Source organism: Colletes gigas, unplaced genomic scaffold (assembly GCF_013123115.1).
Source record: "Colletes gigas isolate AHSC1104 unplaced genomic scaffold, ASM1312311v1 Colletes_gigas_Sc00032, whole genome shotgun sequence".
NCBI lineage: Eukaryota > Metazoa > Arthropoda > Insecta > Hymenoptera > Colletidae > Colletes > Colletes gigas.
Window position 1 is genome coordinate 2,155,541 of NW_025106661.1, and position 23,507 is coordinate 2,179,047.

The window sequence follows — 23,507 nt, forward strand, 5'->3', positions numbered from 1 at the left end:
ATGCAGCAATAAATAAGCGATACGCGTACTTCATGCTAATAATGATCATCCTTCCTGGACACACGCGTCGGTGAATGGTAAGATCATCATAAAATCCGCGAATATGAAAAGCTTCCTTCTTTGCACAAGACCGAAAAATGGTATTTTAATAATAGTAATTAAGAAAAACTCATAATAGGACTCATAATTAAACAATTTTTGCAAAAAATATTTACTCTTGAATGGAAGACATCAAAGTTCTGGTATTAAATTTTCATTACCCTGTAAGACATTATAATAACAAAATTATTCAATAGGAAATATATTTAGAAGAAATTAACAATCCGATTACTATAAACAAAAGTGATTTGATTAAAGTAATTGGTAGACATTAAACACTGATTTTTCATAGACCAACAAGAATGAATTGAGATAGGTAATGGCATAATTTAAATGTAATGGACTATAAATACATGATGCAATAATAAATAGAGATTATAACCATGAACTTTATTAAATGGGAATAAAGATAGTTTTTTAAACGCAAAAAGTGTTAAATAATTATGCGCGAAATGTACGCTACAGTGACAATAACACAATCCAAAATGTACGAAACATCGATGGAATACGTATCCTATGAAAACAGGAACACATAACAGGTCTACGTACCGAATTCGAAACGTTTGTTGCCTATTCGTAACAGGTACATCTTTAATCGATGGCTTGATACACTAGCAGAATGTATTAACATATATTTTTGCGACAATATTTGTGATGAGTCATTCGACACAAAATTAAACAGCGAACTATTAGTACAAATGTCCGAAAGACTTCATAATTGGAAACGTATAAACAACCGTCTTATTTTTAATATTAAAGAATGAAAATCATAGTTAAACAGTATCAAAGAGATGGTAGATAATAATAAGAGTATACTCTTCTGTATTAATATTTTTAGATCTTTTTAATGACATAGTAATTATTGCAATTCAGTCCAAATAATGACGACCAATGTTTTTAAATTAAACTTCAAATAATAGTAGCGTTGAAAATAATAATAAAACGATGATACATGTAGTAATAGCTTGATAATGAAGTATTTTTTTGTTTTTAACATTTGATTCTTCCTTCAGACATGAGATCTTTCAATTATTTCGAGTAACATGCCTGTGTATTCTATGCAAAATACATACAATTGCGAAAGAATATCTCAGATACTGTTAATGAGTCGCAAATCCTTTTCGTCCTTCGTTTGATATCCCTCTCTATCTCTTTCTACTCTCGGACGGACCAGTAAAACATAAACAACGTTATCCCCTTGCGTTAAATGTGGTCTCGAGTAATGCACATTTAAAGAGGGAACACTATACAACCTCGGTTTTGCTTCTTTTTATCGCGGCGAACCAGTTTCTCTTCACGAAGCTAAAATGTACCCAATATCACTATTATGTACATATACAACAAAAAATAATTTTCAGTAGCTTCACAAAATGGAGAATGAAAAGTGCAAAAGTTGAAAAATGCATTAGAGATATTCCACGATATCTTTCATATCTTACATTTACAATCCCCCTAATTATTTGGAACAACAGGATAAAATATTTATTATCGTTATTAGGAAGTAAAATTCAAACACGCGTGGTCGATGAAATCAACAAACTAAAATAATTCTCTCTATGTTATTTTTTATGAGGATTCGTATTTACATGTCACCAATAACAGTTATTTGTTACTTTCGACTGCTCGTAACCGTACCAACTAATGAATTTTAGTACATCCTACCAAATAGAACCCGTTAGGTTAGACGGACCAGTGTTTCCAACGATAAAAATCAATGTCTATAAAGAAATATTTACATTCCTTCATACTTTACGTAAGCAAGCTCGATTCGAGTCTTTTTATCTCCGAAATTTATCCAAAGCGAAATACGTTTTATCGACGGCACGTTTGTTTGCCTCTTACTTGTGCAAGAAGTGTATAATGGTCAAAAATGGCAAAATGAAACTTGGTAATTTGATCTTGCGTTGCCTGGCATTTGATACGCCCATTGGTATGTTAATTTAACACAATACCGTGGGAAATTTTTATTTTTTTTCCATGTAAAGGATTGGAGTCTTAAATTCAAATGCGCCTGTCTTGCATCAAACCATGCAACCAAACGTGGATCTACCGTTCGATTGCGCACAAATTGAACTTTAACACGTTTGTCGGCGGCTTGGATGAAACGTGCACAGCGGAGAGCATTAAGCGAATTAAGAAATGTTTCAATAGATACATGTTTATGTTGCAACGCGAAAAGGAAAGCCCACTGTGAAAGAATGGCTTTCGTAAACCATTATTACGCGAAAATTTCAAAACAATAACAAGACGTGATTACGTATTAAGATAAACGCCTGACAGTTATCCTATTTTCTTTAATTTTTGGGTTTGTTGCGCATAAAAGTATCTCTTAGATTTCTTGTTAGAATGATCATTTTTTATATTTGTTTTCTTACATTTACAAATTTTCGAAATTTTACCGTGCAAACTACTGATATTTAACTTTTGCATGAATGTCTGACAGGCTCCAGTCGACAAATGTTGCTTCATTAGTAATAAATGCATACTACCTGTTGCACGAGCTTTTATACTTGTTATATTGTTATATACTTTTATGTATGTATACTTATGAAGCGATTCACTATGCATGCATCAACTCATTGTCAATATCTTCCAATTCGGTATACTGTACACACAGAGAAATACGTGAGACATTAGCAGATAGAGTTGCTGAAATTTATTTACTTATATTTAACTTAATCATCGAAATACTATTAATATTCATAGATTATTTATATTATACTGTCAATAAAATTTATAACAACTGCAAGTTCTAATTCTTAGCTCTAATTATGTTCTACTCTTTAAAATTAATTCAAAAATTATTACATATCAATAGAATGTTTGTTTCACCATCTAGTTCTCTTTCTTTTATTCCTATTTCTATTCGACTTTTTTTCTTTTTGACAAAAAACAAATGTATTTATTATCTAAACAAATCTGTACGAATATAATTTTAATAAGCAGATTCTACATTCTATCACATAAAATAAAGATTTGCCAAATAAAATCGATAAAATTTTGAATTGAAACAAAATCGAAACTACATAATCTGGAACTCGTTTTATTTTGATGTGCGGTGTACCTAATACAGGGTGTTCGGCCGCACCTGGTAAAAATTTTAATGGGAGATTCTAGAAATCAAAATAAGACGAAAATCAAGAATATTAATTTCTTGACTAAGACTTCATTAAAAAGTTATTAAAAAATTAAATTAAACAATTTAAAATCATTCTGTAAAAGTTATTTTCGGTTGCGGCGGTCAATTATAATCATTTTTGTTGAATACACATACTCTCGAAATTTTACGCACTAAGAGAAAAAAATTATTTACCGAAAATATATTGTGTGGCCGGAAATGTTTCTATAACTTTTTAAGGAAGCCTCAATCAACAAATTAATATTCTTAATTTTCGTCTTATTTTGGCCTCTAGAATCTAACATTACAATTTTTCCCTGGGGCATTCGAACACCCTGTACAATAAAGCCAATTTTCGATGAATCTGGCACATTATTCAGGGTGTATCTCATTAATAATGCGAATGATGTTTGCTTTGAGATTGTCCACAGTTTGTTGGAATAAACAAGAGACTTAGTAAGATCTTGGTGACTAGTTGACAATTGCTTTCTTGAAATAATGTTATCATTAAACGATAAATTTAAATTCTCTGCAACACGTTCCCTTTAGTATAGATTGCGTTTTCTTCTTGGATTGTTGACGTTTTGGAATACATTAAATAACAACTGAACCAATGGTTTTGAATTTTTCCACTAAACGACGAATTGTGAGTTCTGTTGATCTAGTATCGCGTTTTAAATTTCGTATTTTACGCTTCACTGGCCCCAGGGAGTAGGAATAGAAATGTTTGACTTACGAATCACGTCTGGAGTTCATTTTTTAGAAATAGATTGTGGATGTTTATGCATCTATGGGAAATTTTAGTTCTTAAAAAACTATAGAATGCACTTAAGATGCAAAAATATAAGAAATACTTCAAGTAAGATACGAATTATTATATTTAGGGGTTAAAATAACCTTATACAAAGTCCCCATATCATCAATTCTATTAATAAATATTTGAATTTGCATAAAGATCTGCAGTCTACTTATAAAGTACTATCGAATACACATGTCATGCGACTCGAACAAGTAAATAACAAATACGGCGGCAGTGCAAGTTCTATCGCTCTTATTGAAAAAATTTGTATTTTTAAAACTATCGAGTAACTGCGTCTACCATTTCACAGATGTCATTAAGAACCTGATTACTGTCAACTTGCAAAAGCTCAATAAAATTATTGTCGAACAGTCCTTCAATTGTAAGCAGGTGTAAGAGAGAAAGGGATAAGAATGAATACAATCACGCGGTGCGATCAAAATATTGCGAATGCGAGTACAAACTGAGGAAGAAAATCATAAGCATGAGTTTCGTGTCTCGTTATTACTTGGTCGAGTAGTCGTTGGGATTTAAACTGACATTCCGCAAATGGTCGCCCTCGCCTTCTTAAAAGGCCGCTTCGCATCCGGGGTTGTGCAAACAACGTGCACGTGACTCTGCTAGATTTATTTACGTTGTGCAATTTCACGAGGCCCGAGACCGCGTATTAAAAAAATCCATACGCCACCGAACGGAACGCGAACAATGCCACTATTCGTGGCCGAGGTAATCTGCGTGTCGCACATTGTGGCAGTGTGGTACGGCAGTCGTCAACCCTCGACAACTCAACGATAAATTGCACGCGGTTGCATGCGTAGCGTCACGCATTAAGTGAAATACGAACCGAAGGCACGTACGTTAACAAGCGAATTAAATGTTTTCAACGTAAATATGTTTTCACTCTTTTTGTTGCTAATCGACTAGTGACGGATCTGAGTTTGGATTCATCAAACCATTCAAATCAATGGCTTCGAATAATCATTTGCTGCTAGTGTTTCTCAAGAATTCTTCCTTTGGAAAATGTTACTCGTTTCTTCAGAATTATAATATTCCTCGAGATATTTAGTGTAGAGAAAATAATAATAACATTTATTTGAGACGTAATAAACTAGTCAAAATGAATTATTAACAATTCTGGCGTTGAAGACATCACATTTTGAGTCATGCAAATTGTTCATTTTAAAATTGTAAAGTTCTATATTTTAATATACGACAATAATAATTATTATAAATGAACTATAAACTATATAAAGAAATTAAATGTTTATAAATGCAACAACGCAAACAGTCTATCAAAACTTTAGAAAGACATTAAAATAGAGGATGGGCACCATTTATATCCATTCTAAAACTACACATATTTGTATCGAGTTCGAGATATTCAATTACTCAAATGTACTCGTATCCCACAGATTATCAAAGTTGTTATGTTCGTTCCTATATGATGGATTTTAGAATAGATTGTGTCTTTATTGGTATATTTTTGTAAATAAGGATAAAATACTTACCTCTTAAAGGATTCTGTTAGATTTTATGTCCAACATGCTACCATGTTATTGTTGTGTTAAAAATTAGTCAAATGCACGCACATTCGACAAATCTTCAAAGTTGTTTTTCACTGTAATAGAAAGTCATACACAAAAATGTTATTTTATATTTCTCATTTATTTTTGCATGTCAAGTGTACTAGAAATATAAGAAATTCATCAATATATAGTAAAAACTATTGAAAATTTCGAGTAATACTATCACTTACAGAAAAAATCAATGGTATCAAAGCATTTGTAGGTATGCAAACATGTAAAAGTTTCGAATTGGCTGTATGGCGTTCAGAATTTACTACTAATTATTTTTGACATTTATTTTATATTATATACAGGGTTTTCGGGTTGAAATTTAAAATTCGTAAAGTTATTAATCCGTGGATGGATTTGCAAAGGCTGGGTTCGACGGTTATGAAAGACCAACGAAACGTGTTGTTTTCCCGCCGTCTGTTTTGTAACATTCTTTTCCACGAATAGAAGCTGGTATTTCACGAGTTGAACATTCATAAAAAAAACCTGCGATTCCATGGATATAAAATATAACGACAGAGGGCAAATATACACTTTCTATTGGATGGTGCATTTGCAGTCGCGTCCCGATTACTGTCGGAAAATTATTACCACATCGTGCCGCACTGCCAGCAATCTTGCAATAGTCAAGAGCAAAATGACTCCTTCTACGAAACGTACAAACAACTATGTATTTGTCAATCCTTAATCCTTCTTTAGGACTTCTGCAGTTATTCGTTTGAGAGAAACTTGGCGAACATCAACGTGAAAAATTCGTAACGAATGCGTTGGAAACGAAACGTGGGTCGTGCAGGACAAACTTCGTACCAACAATTCCAAAACAATATTCCTTGAAAATAATAATGGAAGCAATTAACATTCCTAATATAAAATTATTGACACATAGCAGACGCGTTTCGTCGAATTTCTTTGTTCAACAAGATTTCTTTTCTATTATTCGAATCTCATTAACTTGTATTCAGTGTTCCGCCTCGATAAACACGTGCAATTTGTTCAACATTATGCAATCATGTTTATCGATTAAAACGATTCTGATATACAACAAGAGGCAATAAATTGATGATGTTTTCTCGTGAATCTTATTTCGAACCGTTTAATAAATCATCAACAGCTTCGTCCTGCAAATCTATGAGAATCGATGTTTGCGAGTTGTATTTCCGTGACGCATTGGTATTCTTCATCATTTACGATAAGATTACTTAACGTTTACCAAAGCAATCGGTTATATGTTCATCGTGTGTCTCGATGAATCAATGGGAGTGTGTAGCGTTACATATTATTGACAGTGACTACAATCGCATAGCACGTGTCAAATAAAACTCACCTTGCGGACAGCTTCAAAATGAAAATTCGCCGAAAATTGAAAATAATTAGCGAGGATTTAAATACTCGAGATTCAGGAAACCAACAATTAGCATCGTGTTTAATATTCGACCATTTCTATTTTCGTAGATGTCACGCAACGATAAAAATGTCACACGTGTTATTAACTCGAATTCTAGAGAAAGGAAACAACTGATTACAAAATGTGGTTTGTGATTACTGATAAATCTCAGTGACGATTACTCACTTAATAATTCTGATTTCTATGATTAAAGTAAACACAAAAATTGCTGCCCCTCTATTGTAGAATTGGAAAAGTTAAAAGAGAGGGTTGTCCAAATAAAGAATCGTATTACAAACATTCTTGAGCATTCTTCTATGCAATATTTTTAGATCAAAATGATTATTCAAAGTTTACTCATTTATTGTCTTTCGTATGACCAAAACTTGTACAACATTCTCGAATAAAACTAATTAACCAAGAAAATGTAAGAAATACATTTAAAAGAAGTTTATCGAATCTAGATCATCGACAAAACTTTGAATCAACGGTTAAGAAACTTATCCATAAGAAGAAAGCCAAGCGTATTCCTACAACAAAGCAACAAAAATGACTTCCTTCGGATAAATAAAACAATACGATCGAAATACAGTATGCGTGTAACTGAACAAAAATAGATAATTATGTAGAATGTAACGGAAAAATCCTTCGTTTTTAATCTCAAAGACGATCCAAGGCTTTTCGTACTTTTTTTTCTTCGAGACGATAAATAAGGTATGTCATATGCTACATGTCGACGCGATAAATTCATTCCATCAAGGATTTCAATGTCCCCGCGGCGAAAACGATGCTTCACGAATGAGCAAATTTAATAGGTATCTCGTTAATTATCCCACGTCGAAGACCACGTCAGAATAGTGTCTCATACCGTTTCTGTCTGTCCTCTTTCAACGCGTAATCGTTGAATAACGAGATTAAACGATCACAGAGTAAACAAACTTAGTGAATCATGTAGATTAGGTTGGGTTAGGTCTGGCAAATTTCGAAGGAAGACCAAGGCTAAATGTGGAACGCGCATTATTTCAATCTGAAAAAAGCTATTAGCATAACGCTCGGCGAGGATGCATCTACGTGAAACTTTTCCAAATTGCACGATTAACTGCTGGTTGTATCCACGAATCGCACCGAAATGAGCGTGCAACTTGGAAAAGATAGATGATCGCGTGGGCACGTATTTCCATTAAGCATATCAGGCATTATTGAAACAAGCGTAACGTGGCAATCTTTCTCGAGTCTCGTCTGTGTCCTCTTAAAATTTATTAATCGGCACAGGTATATGAAAGGGACGAAGAATGTCAAGTAAATTCAACGAATCGTTCGCACATTAACATTTTGAACGATGTCGGAAGTGACAAACTCGATGAATAACTTTTGAGATACAAATCCACTGCCTGAAAAATTACAATATCGCAATGATTCAAATTCTGCGATGTCACGGAAATACCACGATACGGAGAGAAATTTCATCCCACTGAAATCTCACATACATAATCGTCGACCAATGGACGATATAAAATCTCCAGCTTCATCGACTTAAACGCTTTGGGCTTGCTGTACATTCTAATATACATACATATACAGGGTGTTCGGCCACCCCTGGGAAAAATTTTAATGGAAGATTCTAGAGGCCAAAATATGACGAAAATCAAGAATATCAATTTGTTGATTGAGGCTTCGTTGAGAAGTTATTAACGTTTAAAGTTCCGCCAATACTGAATTTTTTTCTCGAAACTGCGTAGGATTTCGGATTTGTCTATTCACCAAAAATTATTGTAATTGATCTCTGCAACCGAAAATAATTTTTCTGGAACTATTTGAAATTTTCTTTTTCGTCAAAAAATTTAGACACCTACCTGTCGATATTTCTTAAAAATTTGTTTTTCATTTTTAATCAATTTGTTTCACGCTCTACAGAAAAGTTGTCTAATACGTTTTCGTCTATACCCATGGACCCTGCTCCAGAAAAAAATTTCAATGAGATACCTTTACTATTGTAGGAGTTATGACCGTTTGAAAATTGGGTCAGTTTTTAGGGTTGGGGGTTTTCTCACTTTGCGGGGTTAAGGAACAACTTTTCGGATATTTTTGGAATTTCTACATATTCTGCACCAAAATACGCGTTGTTTGCATTTTGAAACTTTAAAATCCTCCAATCCGTTCAGAAGTTATGACATTTTAAAGTTATTAAAAAATTAGATTAAAAAATTTCAAATCATTCACCGAAAAATTATTTTCGTTTGCAGGAGTCAATTACAACCATTTTTTATTAATAGGCATACCCCCGAAATCCTACCCACTTTCGAGAAAAAAATTCGAGCAGATGTAAAACTTTTCGGCGAAAAAAAATGTTCTAATCGTTTTAAAAAGAATTATTTTCAGTTGCAGGGGTCAATTACAATCATTTTTGGTGAATAGACATACCCCTAAATCCTGCGCATTTTCAAGAAAAAAATTCAGAACGGGTGGAACTTTAAACGTTAATAAGTTTTTAACGAAGCCCCCATCAATAAATTAGTATCCTTGATTTTCATCTTATTTTAGCCTCTAGAATCTCCCATTAAAATTTTTCCCAGGGGTGGCCCAACACCCTGTATATGCACACATACGTACGTGAACTTTAAAATTACTTTTTAACAACAAAATAATCAATTTCTTTAAATACTACGTCTGTTTAAGAGTTTTTTTCTATAATTAGTGATACCTATTAAAAAGAAAAATTTTTTCGTGACGAAAATGTTACAGCAAAAGTATTTCAATTAATGTCGGATTTTATATAAAAGATAATATTTATTCTTTACAGAAAACTTCAATTCGTAATATAAAATGTGTACACATTTAGATAAATCTTTGGAAATAAGTAAATATTAAATGGCCGATGAGTATTAGTAACAAAAATATTTCTCTAAATGTCTATTAAATAGTGACTCAATTTGCAGTAATGTTCAATCAAGAAAATCGATGAAACATTTATCGCGTCACGCCTTGCCAGTGAAACGAGAGACTTCTCATTGCGGTTTGCAGCTTACAAATTATTGTGTAAACTAACCAATAAAGTTTCTTATTGACTAATCATGCATTTTTTTTTTCATACTTTTATTACTGCTTTTTGTTCGCTGGATGTGTTAAATGACGCGATATAAGGAGACATTTTACGACCGTCCGTTAGTTAGCGCATACCACATTCAATCATGTCTTATTTCGATGCAGGTATTTTCATACTGATGACTTTGGGTTCGCTCAGCCTTGCCACCGGATGCGTATTGTACGTATTTCAACCGTATGAGCTACTCTTCAAACTGAAAATAATCTTTGGCGAAGGCGGCGAGATTTTTGAGATGTGGCGAAAACCCGACGTGTCTCTTTACTTGAAGGTCTATATTTTCAACGTGACGAATCACGAGGAGTACCTATCCGGCAAAGAAAGTAAGCTGAGGTTTCAAGAACTCGGCCCCTACGTCTACAGGTGAGTCAAATAATAATTTATGTTGGTTACGATCGATTACATCAAATACCATTATGAAACGTTGAAATAATATTGTCCCAATTCTTTCAAAAATACTATATTCCTGCAAAGATTATAAATACCTTCTGGTTTGTAAAAATGAGTTTTATATTTCTAATATTAGCCCTTTCTACTCGGAGACATTGATTGTTTTAGTAAATAATAAATTATGAGTGTTTGTACTTGATGATTTTAAAAATCACTACACCGATTTGAATGGAATTTTCATTACTAAATTCCTCAGAATCCCTGGAATGTTATAGAATATGTTTTGTCGTATTATCTCATCAGAGGTCGGGAATAGTGAACATAAATTACTCGCACACGTTCTACCCGAAATTAAAAATACACGGGCTAATTAATCTGTCAGAGAAACATACAAAATATTCGCAACCGCTCTAGCTGAAAATGCATACCCCGGGTCAATCCATTATAGCTATATCGAAATAACTCGCTTTGTTAAAAATGTAAATTCCTTTTCTATATTGGCACGTCGCACAATACCGTTAAAACATACATCGTCGCAAAGACCTGCCGCAACGTACAGTTCATTTGAAATGTCTAAAATTAAGTCTAAATTATCAAAAAAAACTTGTCAAACTAGGAGAAAATATGCCTTGACGCTCAACAAAATTTAGAATGAGGTAATCAGTAGGATTTTAGTATAAGTGTGTTGAATGTAGATTGTAGTTCATTTACCCTGGAAACGCCAAATAATTCATCTAGCTTTCCATAATTTGTATTAATGTATTAGGTTGATGCATATGAAATGTCGGATTTTATGAAGAGAATTTAAAACTATTTCTTTTTAGAAAATTTATTAATCAAAATAATTTTCATCTGTTTGAATATATTTCACTAAATGCAATTTAAAAAAAGGAAATCTATTATTTTTTCTATAACAAATAAACCTAGACACAAACGGTACTTTCTCACTGAAAATCGATTTTTGTGTATGAATTAATTCGTGAGTGATACATTGTACAGAAAATTCAATGAAGTTAATGCATTGATTTCAGGGAATTATTAGAACACGGAGACGTTAAATTTAATAGCAACGGGACTGTAACGGCGCTCGATCTTCATCCTCTGATCTATGTACCGGAAATGAGCAACGGAACCGAAGAAGACATAATGATACTACCAAACATCGCATTGCTAGTGAGTGAATTAACTTCAACAAGAATACTTTTTTTACAACGATGCATAATTGAGAGTTTTTAATGGAAAGATTTCTCGCTGAATGTTACTTCCTTTACAGAAAAGAGTGAAATAAGATTGAAACTTGCCGTGTCAGTAATGCAGAATATGAAACTGCGGCACGTACACTTTTACAAATGTTAATCGCTACGATAAATATACTTTTATTGATTCCTCGGTCATAACTCTTTTTCAATATACTGAACTTATAGAGACGAATCTTTTCTTTTATTATCGTGTGCTGATAAAAATGAGAATTAATTACTAGTTTGTTTTCAATAGAATTTTAAATAATTAAAAACATATGTCTATGAATAAAGGATTATATCGTGCCGTCAAACAATGCAATCGGTCTCTTATTAATCATGAAAAAGATTTGTGTACAAAATGAGTAATATCAATTTATATAAGACTAACAATGGATAGTAACAAGCCATTATATCGAATAAGTTACAATAATTTCTAACTATTTTAACAGAAACATTTATTAACGCGTATTTATTTGACAACTATGACCTAGCTGTTGAAGTAGCCGCTGTTTATCATCCCATTAACGTCAAGCTTATTACTTTACGTTCAAAAGCTACAAGTTCACTTTATTACATTATACTTTCCCTGATTTACATCAACTATTTTATTTATCTCAGTAACATATTTGAGTTAAGCAAAACCATTTAAAAGAAGTGACTGTTTTTAATTGAATACCTTATTATATTAACCGATGACTAATAAAGCAATCGAACTACTGTAGTTTTGTTAGACTATAATATGTTACTGAAAAAAGAGTTCTCTTGATAAAATTAATAATCCGCAGAGCTTGATACTAGTGAAAAGTATGTATGTAAACCTGTGCATAGAAAAAACAGATTCTTTCATTTTTTTTTATGATAAATCTATGTTACTGAATATGCTTACTCTTTAAAATTACAAGTGGCACGTTTGAACGAGATGATGATTTATGTAATTCAATGCAACAGTCCGATTATCGAGTGCAAAGATAAACGCTGCAAGCGAAACGCGAAATTATTATGAAATTCGGTGAACGAAATACGTGATCGAAATCGAAACTTTCCACAAAGATTTTGTTGAAAAAACATTACATGCTGCATTCGATGCGACTCGAATAATACTAAATGGCATATCGATATCTTGTTTCTCAGGATTGAACGACGCCTACCAACGAGGTCAATAATTTATTGATGTTGATTCCTCGTTGAACAGATTTTTCCGTTTTTCCATTGTCGAGAACCTACGATATCTTAACCGGAGAAACGAACATGAAACTTTCTTTTCCCGAAATGATACAATAAAGATCAAACGAGTTCCGCGATGAATGAAAGATGCATGTAATCGTACATTCACTTGAGTCTTATCTTCTATGCTTTCCGGTATTAAGAAAGATATTACGCGCATATTTATTGCGATACATTTCATTCTGTATGTAAATCAATACCATTCCGTTATTTAACCGTGAATTTTAATCGTCTTTAAATATATGGAAGACATTTAAGAAATAAATTCAATTTTTTCAACCACAACCTGATCATCATCAGAATATTAAAATATAGCAGGCCTCTTGCCTTAAAACACGTATACATGGTGTTCGCCCACTCCTGGGAAAAATTTTAATGGGAGATTCTACATGCCAACATAGGATGAAAATCAAGAATACGAATTTATTGATGGGGGCTTCTTTAAAAAGTTATTAACGTTTAAAGTTACGCCCGTACTGAATTTTTTCTCGAAAATACGCAGGATTTCGGGACTATGTTTATTCACCAAAAATGATTGTAATTCATCTCTGCAACAGAAAATAATTTTTTTAGAACTATTTGAAATTTTCTTTTTCGTCAAAAAATTTAGGCACCTGCCTGTCGATATTTCTTAAAAATTTGTTTTTCGTTTTTAATCAATTTGTTTGACGCTCTACAGAAAAGTTATCTAATACGTTTTCGTATGTACCTATGAACTCTGCTTCAGAAAAAAATTTCAATGAGATACCTTTACTATTGTAGGAGTTATGGCCGTTTGAAAATTGGACCAGTTTTTGGGGGGGTTTTCTCACTTTACGGGGTTAAGGAACAACTTTTCGGATATTTTTGGAATTTCTACATATTCTGCACCAAAATACGCGCTGTTTGCATTTTGAAACTTTAAAATCCTCCAATCCGTTCAAAAGTTATGACATTTTAAAGATCGGATGAAATTTCAGGGTATCATTTCTGGCCTCAGATTAGATTTTCAGTAAGGAATTTTTTTCTCGAAAATGCGTAGGATTTCGAGGGTATGTGTAATGACCAGAAATTATTGTAATCGACCCCTGCATCCGAAAATAATTTTTTTAGAACGATTTGAAATTTTCTAATTTAATTTTTTAATAACTTTTTAACGAAGCCTCAGTCAAGAAATTGATATTCTTGATTTTCGTCTTATTTTGGCCTCTAGAATCTGCCATTAAAATTTTTTCCCATGGGTGTCCGAACACCCTGTATAAGATTCGCTTATGGAAAGCAATTATTTATAGCAAGTATTTAATTCGAAAAAATATTTTTTAGTAGCACTGATAAAATTATACACAAAATATTTGCATTTAACAATACATCTATAACCAACGAAATGTTACTGAATACATACTTTTATAATTTTACTTTTTCTAATTACATCACCATCCATTTAATTTATATCACCTTTATATAGATTAGGTCCTTATTATTAAATAAATATCACTGATAAAAGTATCTCATAACAATGGCAGAATTCGGTATTATTCGAATAATCATTTGCGTAACGATATAAGTGAAGAATTTTATTCGTATTTGACTAAATTGTACATTATTCGTGAACAATGGTTAAAATTCATATTTAAATAATACTTTTCGAATAAAAGTTTATACGAATTAATTTGTATTAGAATAAATTAAGTTTATAAAAAATCCATGAAAGGTTGTTGTGTAAAATAAAATCTCACTAATAATTAACAATCACAAATTACATTCTGTAATTCGGCAATTACAATTGTAATTATTGTCGATTGCAAAGTAACTGATTATGAAATCTCAAGTAAACACAATTAATTCAATTCTCAATCCCCGTGAGTGATTAACGATTAACTCAATCATCAATCATCATAAGCAATTAACAAGTAATTCACACGTTGTAAGCGATTATGTCCAGGAATCAACCAACGTCAATTGTGATTAATTCTGACGACTAAATTTTTGATTGTATCGCGTAATATTAATTAGTTAAACAGATTTAGTAGAGTAATGCTCATCTCTATGGTATAGAGTGGTCATCATATGCTTATATACGTACAAACTATATTTTAATTTTGAATCTATGTATATTACCAAATAATTAGAAGCCTGGAAATGTACCAAAATTATATTCTTTGAGAATTTCAACCTTATTTTACAAATTAGACTCTAGTTCGACGAAAGATACAGACTCTAGACTCACTTTTACAAATCTTTTAGTTACACTCACAGTACTAGACTTTCATATTTAACGATTTGGGGCAAATAGGAACGTGAACTTTTCAGTAACGCTCGGTTAAGTCTGATAGAAATAGTGGAAAATTTACGAAGACATCCTCTTAACATACATATAACGAAAGTTAGCGAAGTATGTCTCGTACGGAACGAAATACGATACAAGGCATGTATGATCCGTACCATGCAGTGAATGTGTTACAGGGAATGTGGTACCATTGGTAAATAGAATGTGGACAGTGTCGAGTAACTCTTGATCAGGACAAGCCTTACGAAGACTAAACCATCTGACCCAACACGCAATTCGTTACATGCATTGCTCTTATTTTTTCTTAGAATACAGTAGCGTGCAAGAATATTTAGTCAACGTTTTTCCGTCGTAATGTTTAAACATCGAATTATAGTATAAGGAATTTCTTACAGAAAGGATAGTCCAAAAGGGCCAAATTTATAACTTCATTAAGTATCTAAAATTCTAGGAAAGGTTAGATTAAATTAGATTATTTTTTGTACAAATTTTTAAATACAGAACTCATACAGAAACAAGTCAAATTATACAAGGAGTTGTACCACTTTTGTGAAGGAAAGAATCAAAAAAATTGTTTTACCATAAATCGATATACTAAAGTTTTAAAAATTATAAACAATCGGTCCTATGTCAATACTGTACTTCGACAGACGATATATTTTCTTAATACCAAGCGTGCATGGTAAGCATTAACACGGAAACACGGCATATACGCTGTTTAGTAGGCAATACGCGCCGTATTATAAGAGACTTCGCTAGAATTCATTGGTCACGTGCAGAAAACGCATGGGTTCAAAACTTTGACAAATAAAAAAGGATAACAAAGGTCTACGGCTGAAAAAATGGGTAACCTTATAATCAAATTGATCGACGAACTTTAGTTAGCGTCTTCTATAAACTAGCAATTAGGTAGAATTGTACACACATGACTGATACGAAAAGATTAATATGTGCAACGTATTTGCATAAATGTTCAAGTAATAAAGAGTCAAAGAGTCTCTAGTTGGTGCAAATAGAAACAATATGAAACAGAGTACCGTCATGAACTTTCAAAGATTCTCGTATGGGAGAAGCTGTTCGTTCCGTACATTAAAATTTAAGTAATGACGATATTCTCGAGCATTGCTTAAATGAATATCATCACAATAATAACAAGAGTCGCAACACGCTTATTTGAATGAAGATTTTATAAAGTGAGACAAAACCTGTTCATATCGTCGCGTACATTGCTGCCTGCATTTACAATGAAGGTTTCAGCAGTCCACTGCGGATCATGGACGTGATGAGTATAGTTATTGGTTCCAATGTTGCTGACATTGCTCGAAGCATCGCCGAGGCACGTATTTCAATCGCGGAAGTCTGAGCGCAAAGTGCTATAAAAGAAGCTAGACTAGCCAAAAGACAGGAGAATGAACTTCCCGGTACCAAGGTAAAAAAGAACATAGTTCCGGAATGAACTGATTAAGATTTATAACATGAATTTTTAAATTTTAAAAGAACTAAAAAGTACCAAAAAGAACTAAAATACATAGCATAGTCCAACAATTGTATCAAATAATGCTGCACCAAAACATGAACAGAAAAGAGAAAATAATATTGTTTCGACTAAGATCGTGACACACTAAAATTTTACATGAATATTTCATCAAGAAATCTGAACCACCAAACTGTAATTTATGCTAAAATCAACCTACACCGCTAACGACAGATCATATCCTATACGACTGTAAAAAAACTGAACCACAAGAGAAAAATACGATTTTAACACACGCAAGAGCAACAAAAATTTTTCTAAAGAAATAAACATATTTCTCAAAATATAAAGATGTTGATGCAACATGAAACAGACAGAAAAAAGAAATAGTTTTATAAATTTTAATCTCTTTTTGCTCGAAACCACGTTTTAAAATACTAAATGAGCTTGATATTAATGTATCAGTCCGTAATAGTGATTAATAATTTTGTGCTCTTTAGTTAAATAATTACGGCTCTTGTATAAATCACATATCCACATCAAATCATTTAAATGCCACAACTATTAAATCCTTCGCTACTTAAATAAATGTATATTTCGGGTAACAAAAACATGTAACGTAGCTTTTTTACCTTCATTTGGTGTTATTTACGCCAGTGAAGTTTAAAATTCAACTTTTATAGTTATATATGAAAGAATTATTTTATAGTAAATTTATGAAGATCTCTGTATATTCTGCGTGTAAATGCATATCCATCCATGTCTTAATGAGTCTGAATGCGTTCGTGTAGAAAAGAATAAGAAAAGAATTAATAAATGTCATAGGGACGACAATCACAAACAAAGACTAGACATGACATAAATTAGTAGTAATTAAGTAGTAGTTAAATACTAATATACATATGTATACGAGTAAAATTCTTGTTTACAATAGATATAAATATCGAAGAACGAGTCCTCCATTAATCATTGAATAAAAATAAAAATAAATATTTTCCAACGAACAAAATTTAACTGTTGGATCTATTGAACCTTATAAATAAATTGTCATATGTTGTTCTCATTGATTATCTATTAATGCATTGTCGGCCGCTGATATTTTTGCTCAAATTTTCTGAGACCGAAAAATTTTAATCATGTGCATACAACTATTTTAAATGCGTGCAATAAAATTGCAATTATTTTTTAAAATTAAAATATGTTTTAAATGAAATTTTTTTTATTTGAATATAAGTAACTCTAACAGGATTGATAATGTACGAAAGCAAAAAAAATAATTTCTCATTTGAAAAATAATTAAGAAATCATGCTTTGTTCGAAAACGACTAATTTTGTTTCCGCTCGCCAATATAAATCTAATGAAAACGAGAATTCTCGTTACTAGTAATTATTAGCGTCAAGTCTCTACCCTTCTGGAGGTTATATGTATATGTATATGTATAATTGAATATTTTTAAGGATTTCAGTTTTTAAGGCCGGTTTTCATCCGAACAAGCCGGTTTTTCCCTTAATTTACTAGTTATTGGCCGAACCTTGCATAAGTCCGGTTTCGCCGGAAAAATGTAAACTAAAAATAAGAAAATCGTTTAAAATGTTAATGTTTAAATTGTACTGCATTAAATAAATATTTATATATTGTATTGAGCAACATAAAATAGACAAATGCAATGTTTAATTATGGACGATTATTTCGAAGAATATGATATTCTATATTAAGATATACATATAATGGAGTTCATGGTCAGTGTCCTGTTAGTACTTTTATACTGCAAGAGAGAAACCGCTTAACCGCGGAACGTATTAAATTCTGAAAAATAATAGATAATCTTAAACTTCTTACTACTGTATGAAGCAGCACGAAACATCATTCTAAGAGAAACATGTAAATATTTATAGATACTTAATACTGTAAAAATATTCCTATCTAGTCTTCGTTTGTCTGGATAAATTTTGGCAAAAAGGTGACAAGGTTTTACAGTTAAAACAAAAACTGATATAGGCTTCTTTTAAAATTAAACTTTCATTCTGTTGTTAGTGCAAGTAATCTAATATTTCACTGCTAATTGTGGACACGCTTAAGACATGAATGCTTAGATAATAAATGATAACGATCTATCTGTTATACTATGCACAGGTGAAAAAATCATGCTCGGATGGAAGGCAAGTACATTTGGCCGTAGTGGATTAGCTACTCCTCTGCAGATATGCATTTTCGGTCATCGTTTATTATTAACTAAAGCGATTACATTTATTTACTGAAGTTGGACCTACTTTTATATTTAAACGTGCCACCTAAAACTGAACAGCGGTGGCTAGAGGAACGTTAAAGGTGGGGATCGAACAGAGCATACAAGATGGCTAAATATTTTCAATAAATATCTATCTATATCTCTTTGATGTATTAACACCAATTTCGAATCTAAAAGTTATCATAGTGTTGTTGTGGCTCGGCACTTTTGAACGCGTCTGTATGTACAGTATACGCGGTTAAGCGAGCAACGGTCGTCGTCTTAATCAGATCTTCAACGTAGGAGTTGAATCTGTTATTAATCGGGGAGCTCAAGGTTCGCGAAGCCGGTTTCAAATCCACGCGACAAGAGAAAAAAAATCGAAAATACAAAATTACAATCCAATTCCGCGTACGCATAGGGCACAACATTCCGCGGTGGTAACGAAGATCGAAAACACGATTTTACAGGAACGACTAAATAACTGGATCGATTTCTAACAGGCGAAGTCGCGGTGCTACTTTATATTTTATTATTCATTTAAATTAAAATTTAATATTCATGACGATTAAATCGAGTGAGTGTCTCTCTTGATTGTTTTAAGATTCCTTGAAACGAATATGAATCTGAACGACTAAAATATCGAAAAACTTCCGCATCGAAGCATTCTGAACGAACGATACACGAAATTCTGTTAATCGTCGAATAAAAGGCAGATTGGAACGAAATTTAATATCTTCGGATTTGGTTTTGCAACTGGCAATCACGTGCGCTGTACGTCCACTGATTTTGCAATCTTTCATCGTTGCTGAAAGAAGAAGTTACTCACGTGTGCGATGCGTTTTATCGGTCATCGTTACATACACGGAAACGTGTTGCGTACGTTTCACACTTGATGCAACCGATTAACTAACGGTTTAGCTAAACAGAAAGTCATACAAACTATTAGAAACAGAGTGTCTAATTATTACCTTTCATCGGTAAAACTGAGAAAAGAAGACGAAATGACGATCTTCTTCAAAAATCCTGTTATGGTTAAAGCAACTAAGATCAGCGATATTTTCTGAAACGGAATCACGACTATTTTTTTAAAATGAAACTGAAGATTGACATAAAAGGTCACAGTAGTGGAAGCGTGGATTTAAATTATCTTTTTTTTGTTCACGGATTTAGCACGAAAATAACAGACAGATAAATTGCTAATCCCATCTGAAGAAAGACACTCGACTTTATTTCAGAAGACATTGATATATTACATAAATTTTTTTTAACAGATTGGAATTAGAGTATTATCTTGAGACCTAATTCACCTTATGAATTGTCATTTATTTACAACACATTTTCGATTCTTTAATGGCAAAGGTGTTAGTTAGATGTGTATGCAATACCTTTTAATTTCGCACAGGCTGTTCTCGCGAAGAAAATTGATTCTCAATAGCGATCGAGTACTCCAGTAGTATTGAAACCTTAAGACAACATAAAATCATCTAGTAACAATACCCTGTCGCAATAAATCAAACCGTACGGTATCATTTTCTTTAAAGAACAACATGCAGGTTTGCAACGGCCTTGTTTGTTAACAAAATTTCCTTGAAACACAGTATGTAGAGGGTTGACGGCGCATGCTCCGCATGACACATCTTTGTTTCCCTGGAAATAACTAAGGATACTCGTGGTGTCACACTACATTCGAAAAAAAACGTGATTTCCTCCACGCGTACAATAAATTTCCATTCGACGCACGAAGGCATTCTTAACGAGTTCATCATGCATGCACCGAGAAAGCATCACGAGTTCCGAGGATTCGATCGAACGTTTCGTGATAGAAAAAATTCTAATAACCAGGATCGAATCCTTCGTCGCACTGTGCTCGAACCTAAATTACTTTAAACCTTATCACGTTTAGTACTACCTAAACTACTGGGTCAAATTACTTTATGCTGTTAGAATTCTTGTTCTGTATTTTAAATGTAACGGAAATGCAATAACACAAAAACATTCAGTCCTTACAAACTAAGACATTTGTCATACCCTAACGTATTTTACTTCAAGTATATTATTAATTATTAGTCTGTGAATTGATTCGTATTCGTCTATGCCTTTTGATATTTTCCCGATATTTGAATTATTCACATTAAGATTCCTGTGTCTTTAAATGTTTGATGATTTTAGTATTAATATTAATTCTTTGCAAAAATATAATATTCTTCCAAGTGTCTATTATCTATTACGTTTTATAAACTCCTGAAAGAGTTTCGAAAAATGGTAAAATTAGACCTCCAACAGCGTTACGTATTATCTTCTCTTTAATTGCAAAATATTGTTCTCGATTAGCGCAAAGTTCAAAGCAATGTGCTTAGACCTCTAGAAATCGCTAGGACTACGTGATTGAAAAACTTTATGGGAAGATTCCATAACTCTTAAATGAAATAATGACACGTCTCGACTAAATTCTTTCGTTTCGTCACTACGGCGACCTAGTAAAAAGTAGCACTTTATTGCAATGCTACATTGCACTTCTGCCGTTAGGAAATAACGACCATGAAGGAGAAAATTCAATGTCTAATTGAAAACTCGCGTGTGTGCACAGTCATCAAACATCGAACGATAAGGGTTAATAATTCTAACCCAATTTTTACTCGCCGTCAGTATTAATCTAGCCTGATGGGTTTCTGATTGATAGATTTGTACAAAAATAATGAGATAACCAACTCCACTGCTTACATTCGTGTTCAATGTACCTGTATTCGAAGAATAGAAATATTTATTGGGAGGCAGGATGTCGAACGAGCATCTTTTTCAGTCACTTAATTGTCAATTTCCGTTGTTGCGCGTATGCAAGGTATTAAACGATTAGATGATTTATTCATACCTAGATCCAGATTGTATAATTATACAATTACGGTGACAATTTGACCAAATTATACAGAGTAGTTAATTACCTGCTGTTGAGATTCTACAATGAAAAGTGTGACAAAATAAGTGAATTGCAAAATATTGCAAGAATATTCTTCGAAAATATTAAAGAAAAGTATGATAAACTAATCAAACAATTTTAAGTACAGAAATAGAACGTGTCTAAAGATCACAATTTGCATTAAAGAAACCCAATACAATGTATTTACGGTACAATTTTCAAAATCATATATAAAAAGACTGATTGAGATTGTATTTATTATTATTAGTGTTTAATCCTCTCCGAAACACAGGTCGGACTTTCTTACGAAGGAAAGAGGGACGATGAATAATATTTACATTCTCGAATACCTTGAGGAAAAACAAATGACAAAAAATAATAGTAAACTATACTACTACTTTATTGATTTGAAAGTGGCATCTGACAAGGTCGGCATGAAAGTGATATGGGGGACTTTAAGAAAAATGAAGGTTAGCAGTATACAAATTGGAAGAATAAAAGAAATATTATACACTTAGGCCAACTTTTCTTATAGTACTAATTTTGGATATACAAAAAGAGCTATAAAGAAGATCAACGGAGGAATCAATGTAAAAGAAGAAACAAATGTATGTATAAGCTGGCACCATAGTGGTGAGAAAGAAATGATATCTCAACACAAGAATACGGGAATAGGAAGAAAAGGACTCGTAAACTGATGCAAGCTCTGTATAAGTTTGTGTAAAAAATGTATCGAGTATCCGTAAAATATACATATGTATGTAGTTCGATTTAAACGTCAATAGAAGTGGAAAGCGTGAGTAATGTACATACGCATCAGCCAAATCATATTACTCGCCTACTCGATACACTTTTAAGCTCGATTCTTTTCAAAGTTTTCTTCGAAAATCCTCTGTTGTATCACGAATACTGAAACACCCTGTATAAGCATCTGTTTTATTTGGCTTACTGACTGAGTTATAACCATTTTTGTACCCCATTAATATGCAAATACATGCGTTAGTAAAAAGGAGCTCGAAATGCAAATCTGCAGACGTCGTGTCATAGAGTTTCTCAATTGTTGCGCATAAACTACAGGCAACGTATATACAATAAATTGTACAACTTTAAACTCGTTACTGTCGATCTGTGCGCGTATGGGTGCTCTGCATTACAATATTTACGGTTAAATGAGAGTTGAATGTATTATAGAAGCATGTGTGCTCTAACATCGCAAGAAGATCGTGTTTCTTCGCATTGAGTATTCGTGTTTCTGTTCTGCTCTGACGATCTCGTAATTAGCTTATCAAAATGCTGGTCGTAATTTTCCTGTGTAGCGATTATACATAGGAATTCCTGATAATTCCATCGACTGACAAAGATTTTTCATCGGCAGGGGAAAAATGGAGAGGATTCAAAAAATTCGACAATGGTATAATCGCCACATGTTGTTATCAAGACCTTGATTAACTGTTGATGCATCGGTCATGTTTAAAACTCGATCGTATTCGCACGCAATACGATTCTCTTACTCTTGTAATTGGTCAATATTGACCCCCACGTATCTTCTTTCTTTTTTATCACTTAAACGTGTAATTCTTTGTCTCATAAAATCTGCCATTTCCAGTTCCAAAGATTGCGTCTTCAAAGCACATAATTCATACAATTGACTACTCAAAAGATTGATATAAGGTTCCGAGTTTCTCCGCACTCG

At 32.7% G+C, this 23,507-nt stretch overlaps 1 protein-coding gene across 4 annotated transcripts in view; it reads left to right on the forward strand.

The window, feature by feature from the left end:
• The window catches only part of LOC122402053 (scavenger receptor class B member 1-like), an 88,373-nt gene that overhangs the window by 47,653 nt on the left and 17,213 nt on the right, over positions 1-23,507 (forward strand). For all 4 annotated transcript variants that reach the window (XM_043404564.1, XM_043404563.1, XM_043404561.1 and 1 more), the window contains 2 exons: positions 10,182-10,437; positions 11,496-11,637. In XM_043404564.1, the coding sequence (XP_043260499.1) occupies positions 10,182-10,437; positions 11,496-11,637 (398 nt within the window). The remainder of the gene's footprint in view (positions 1-10,181; positions 10,438-11,495; positions 11,638-23,507) is intronic.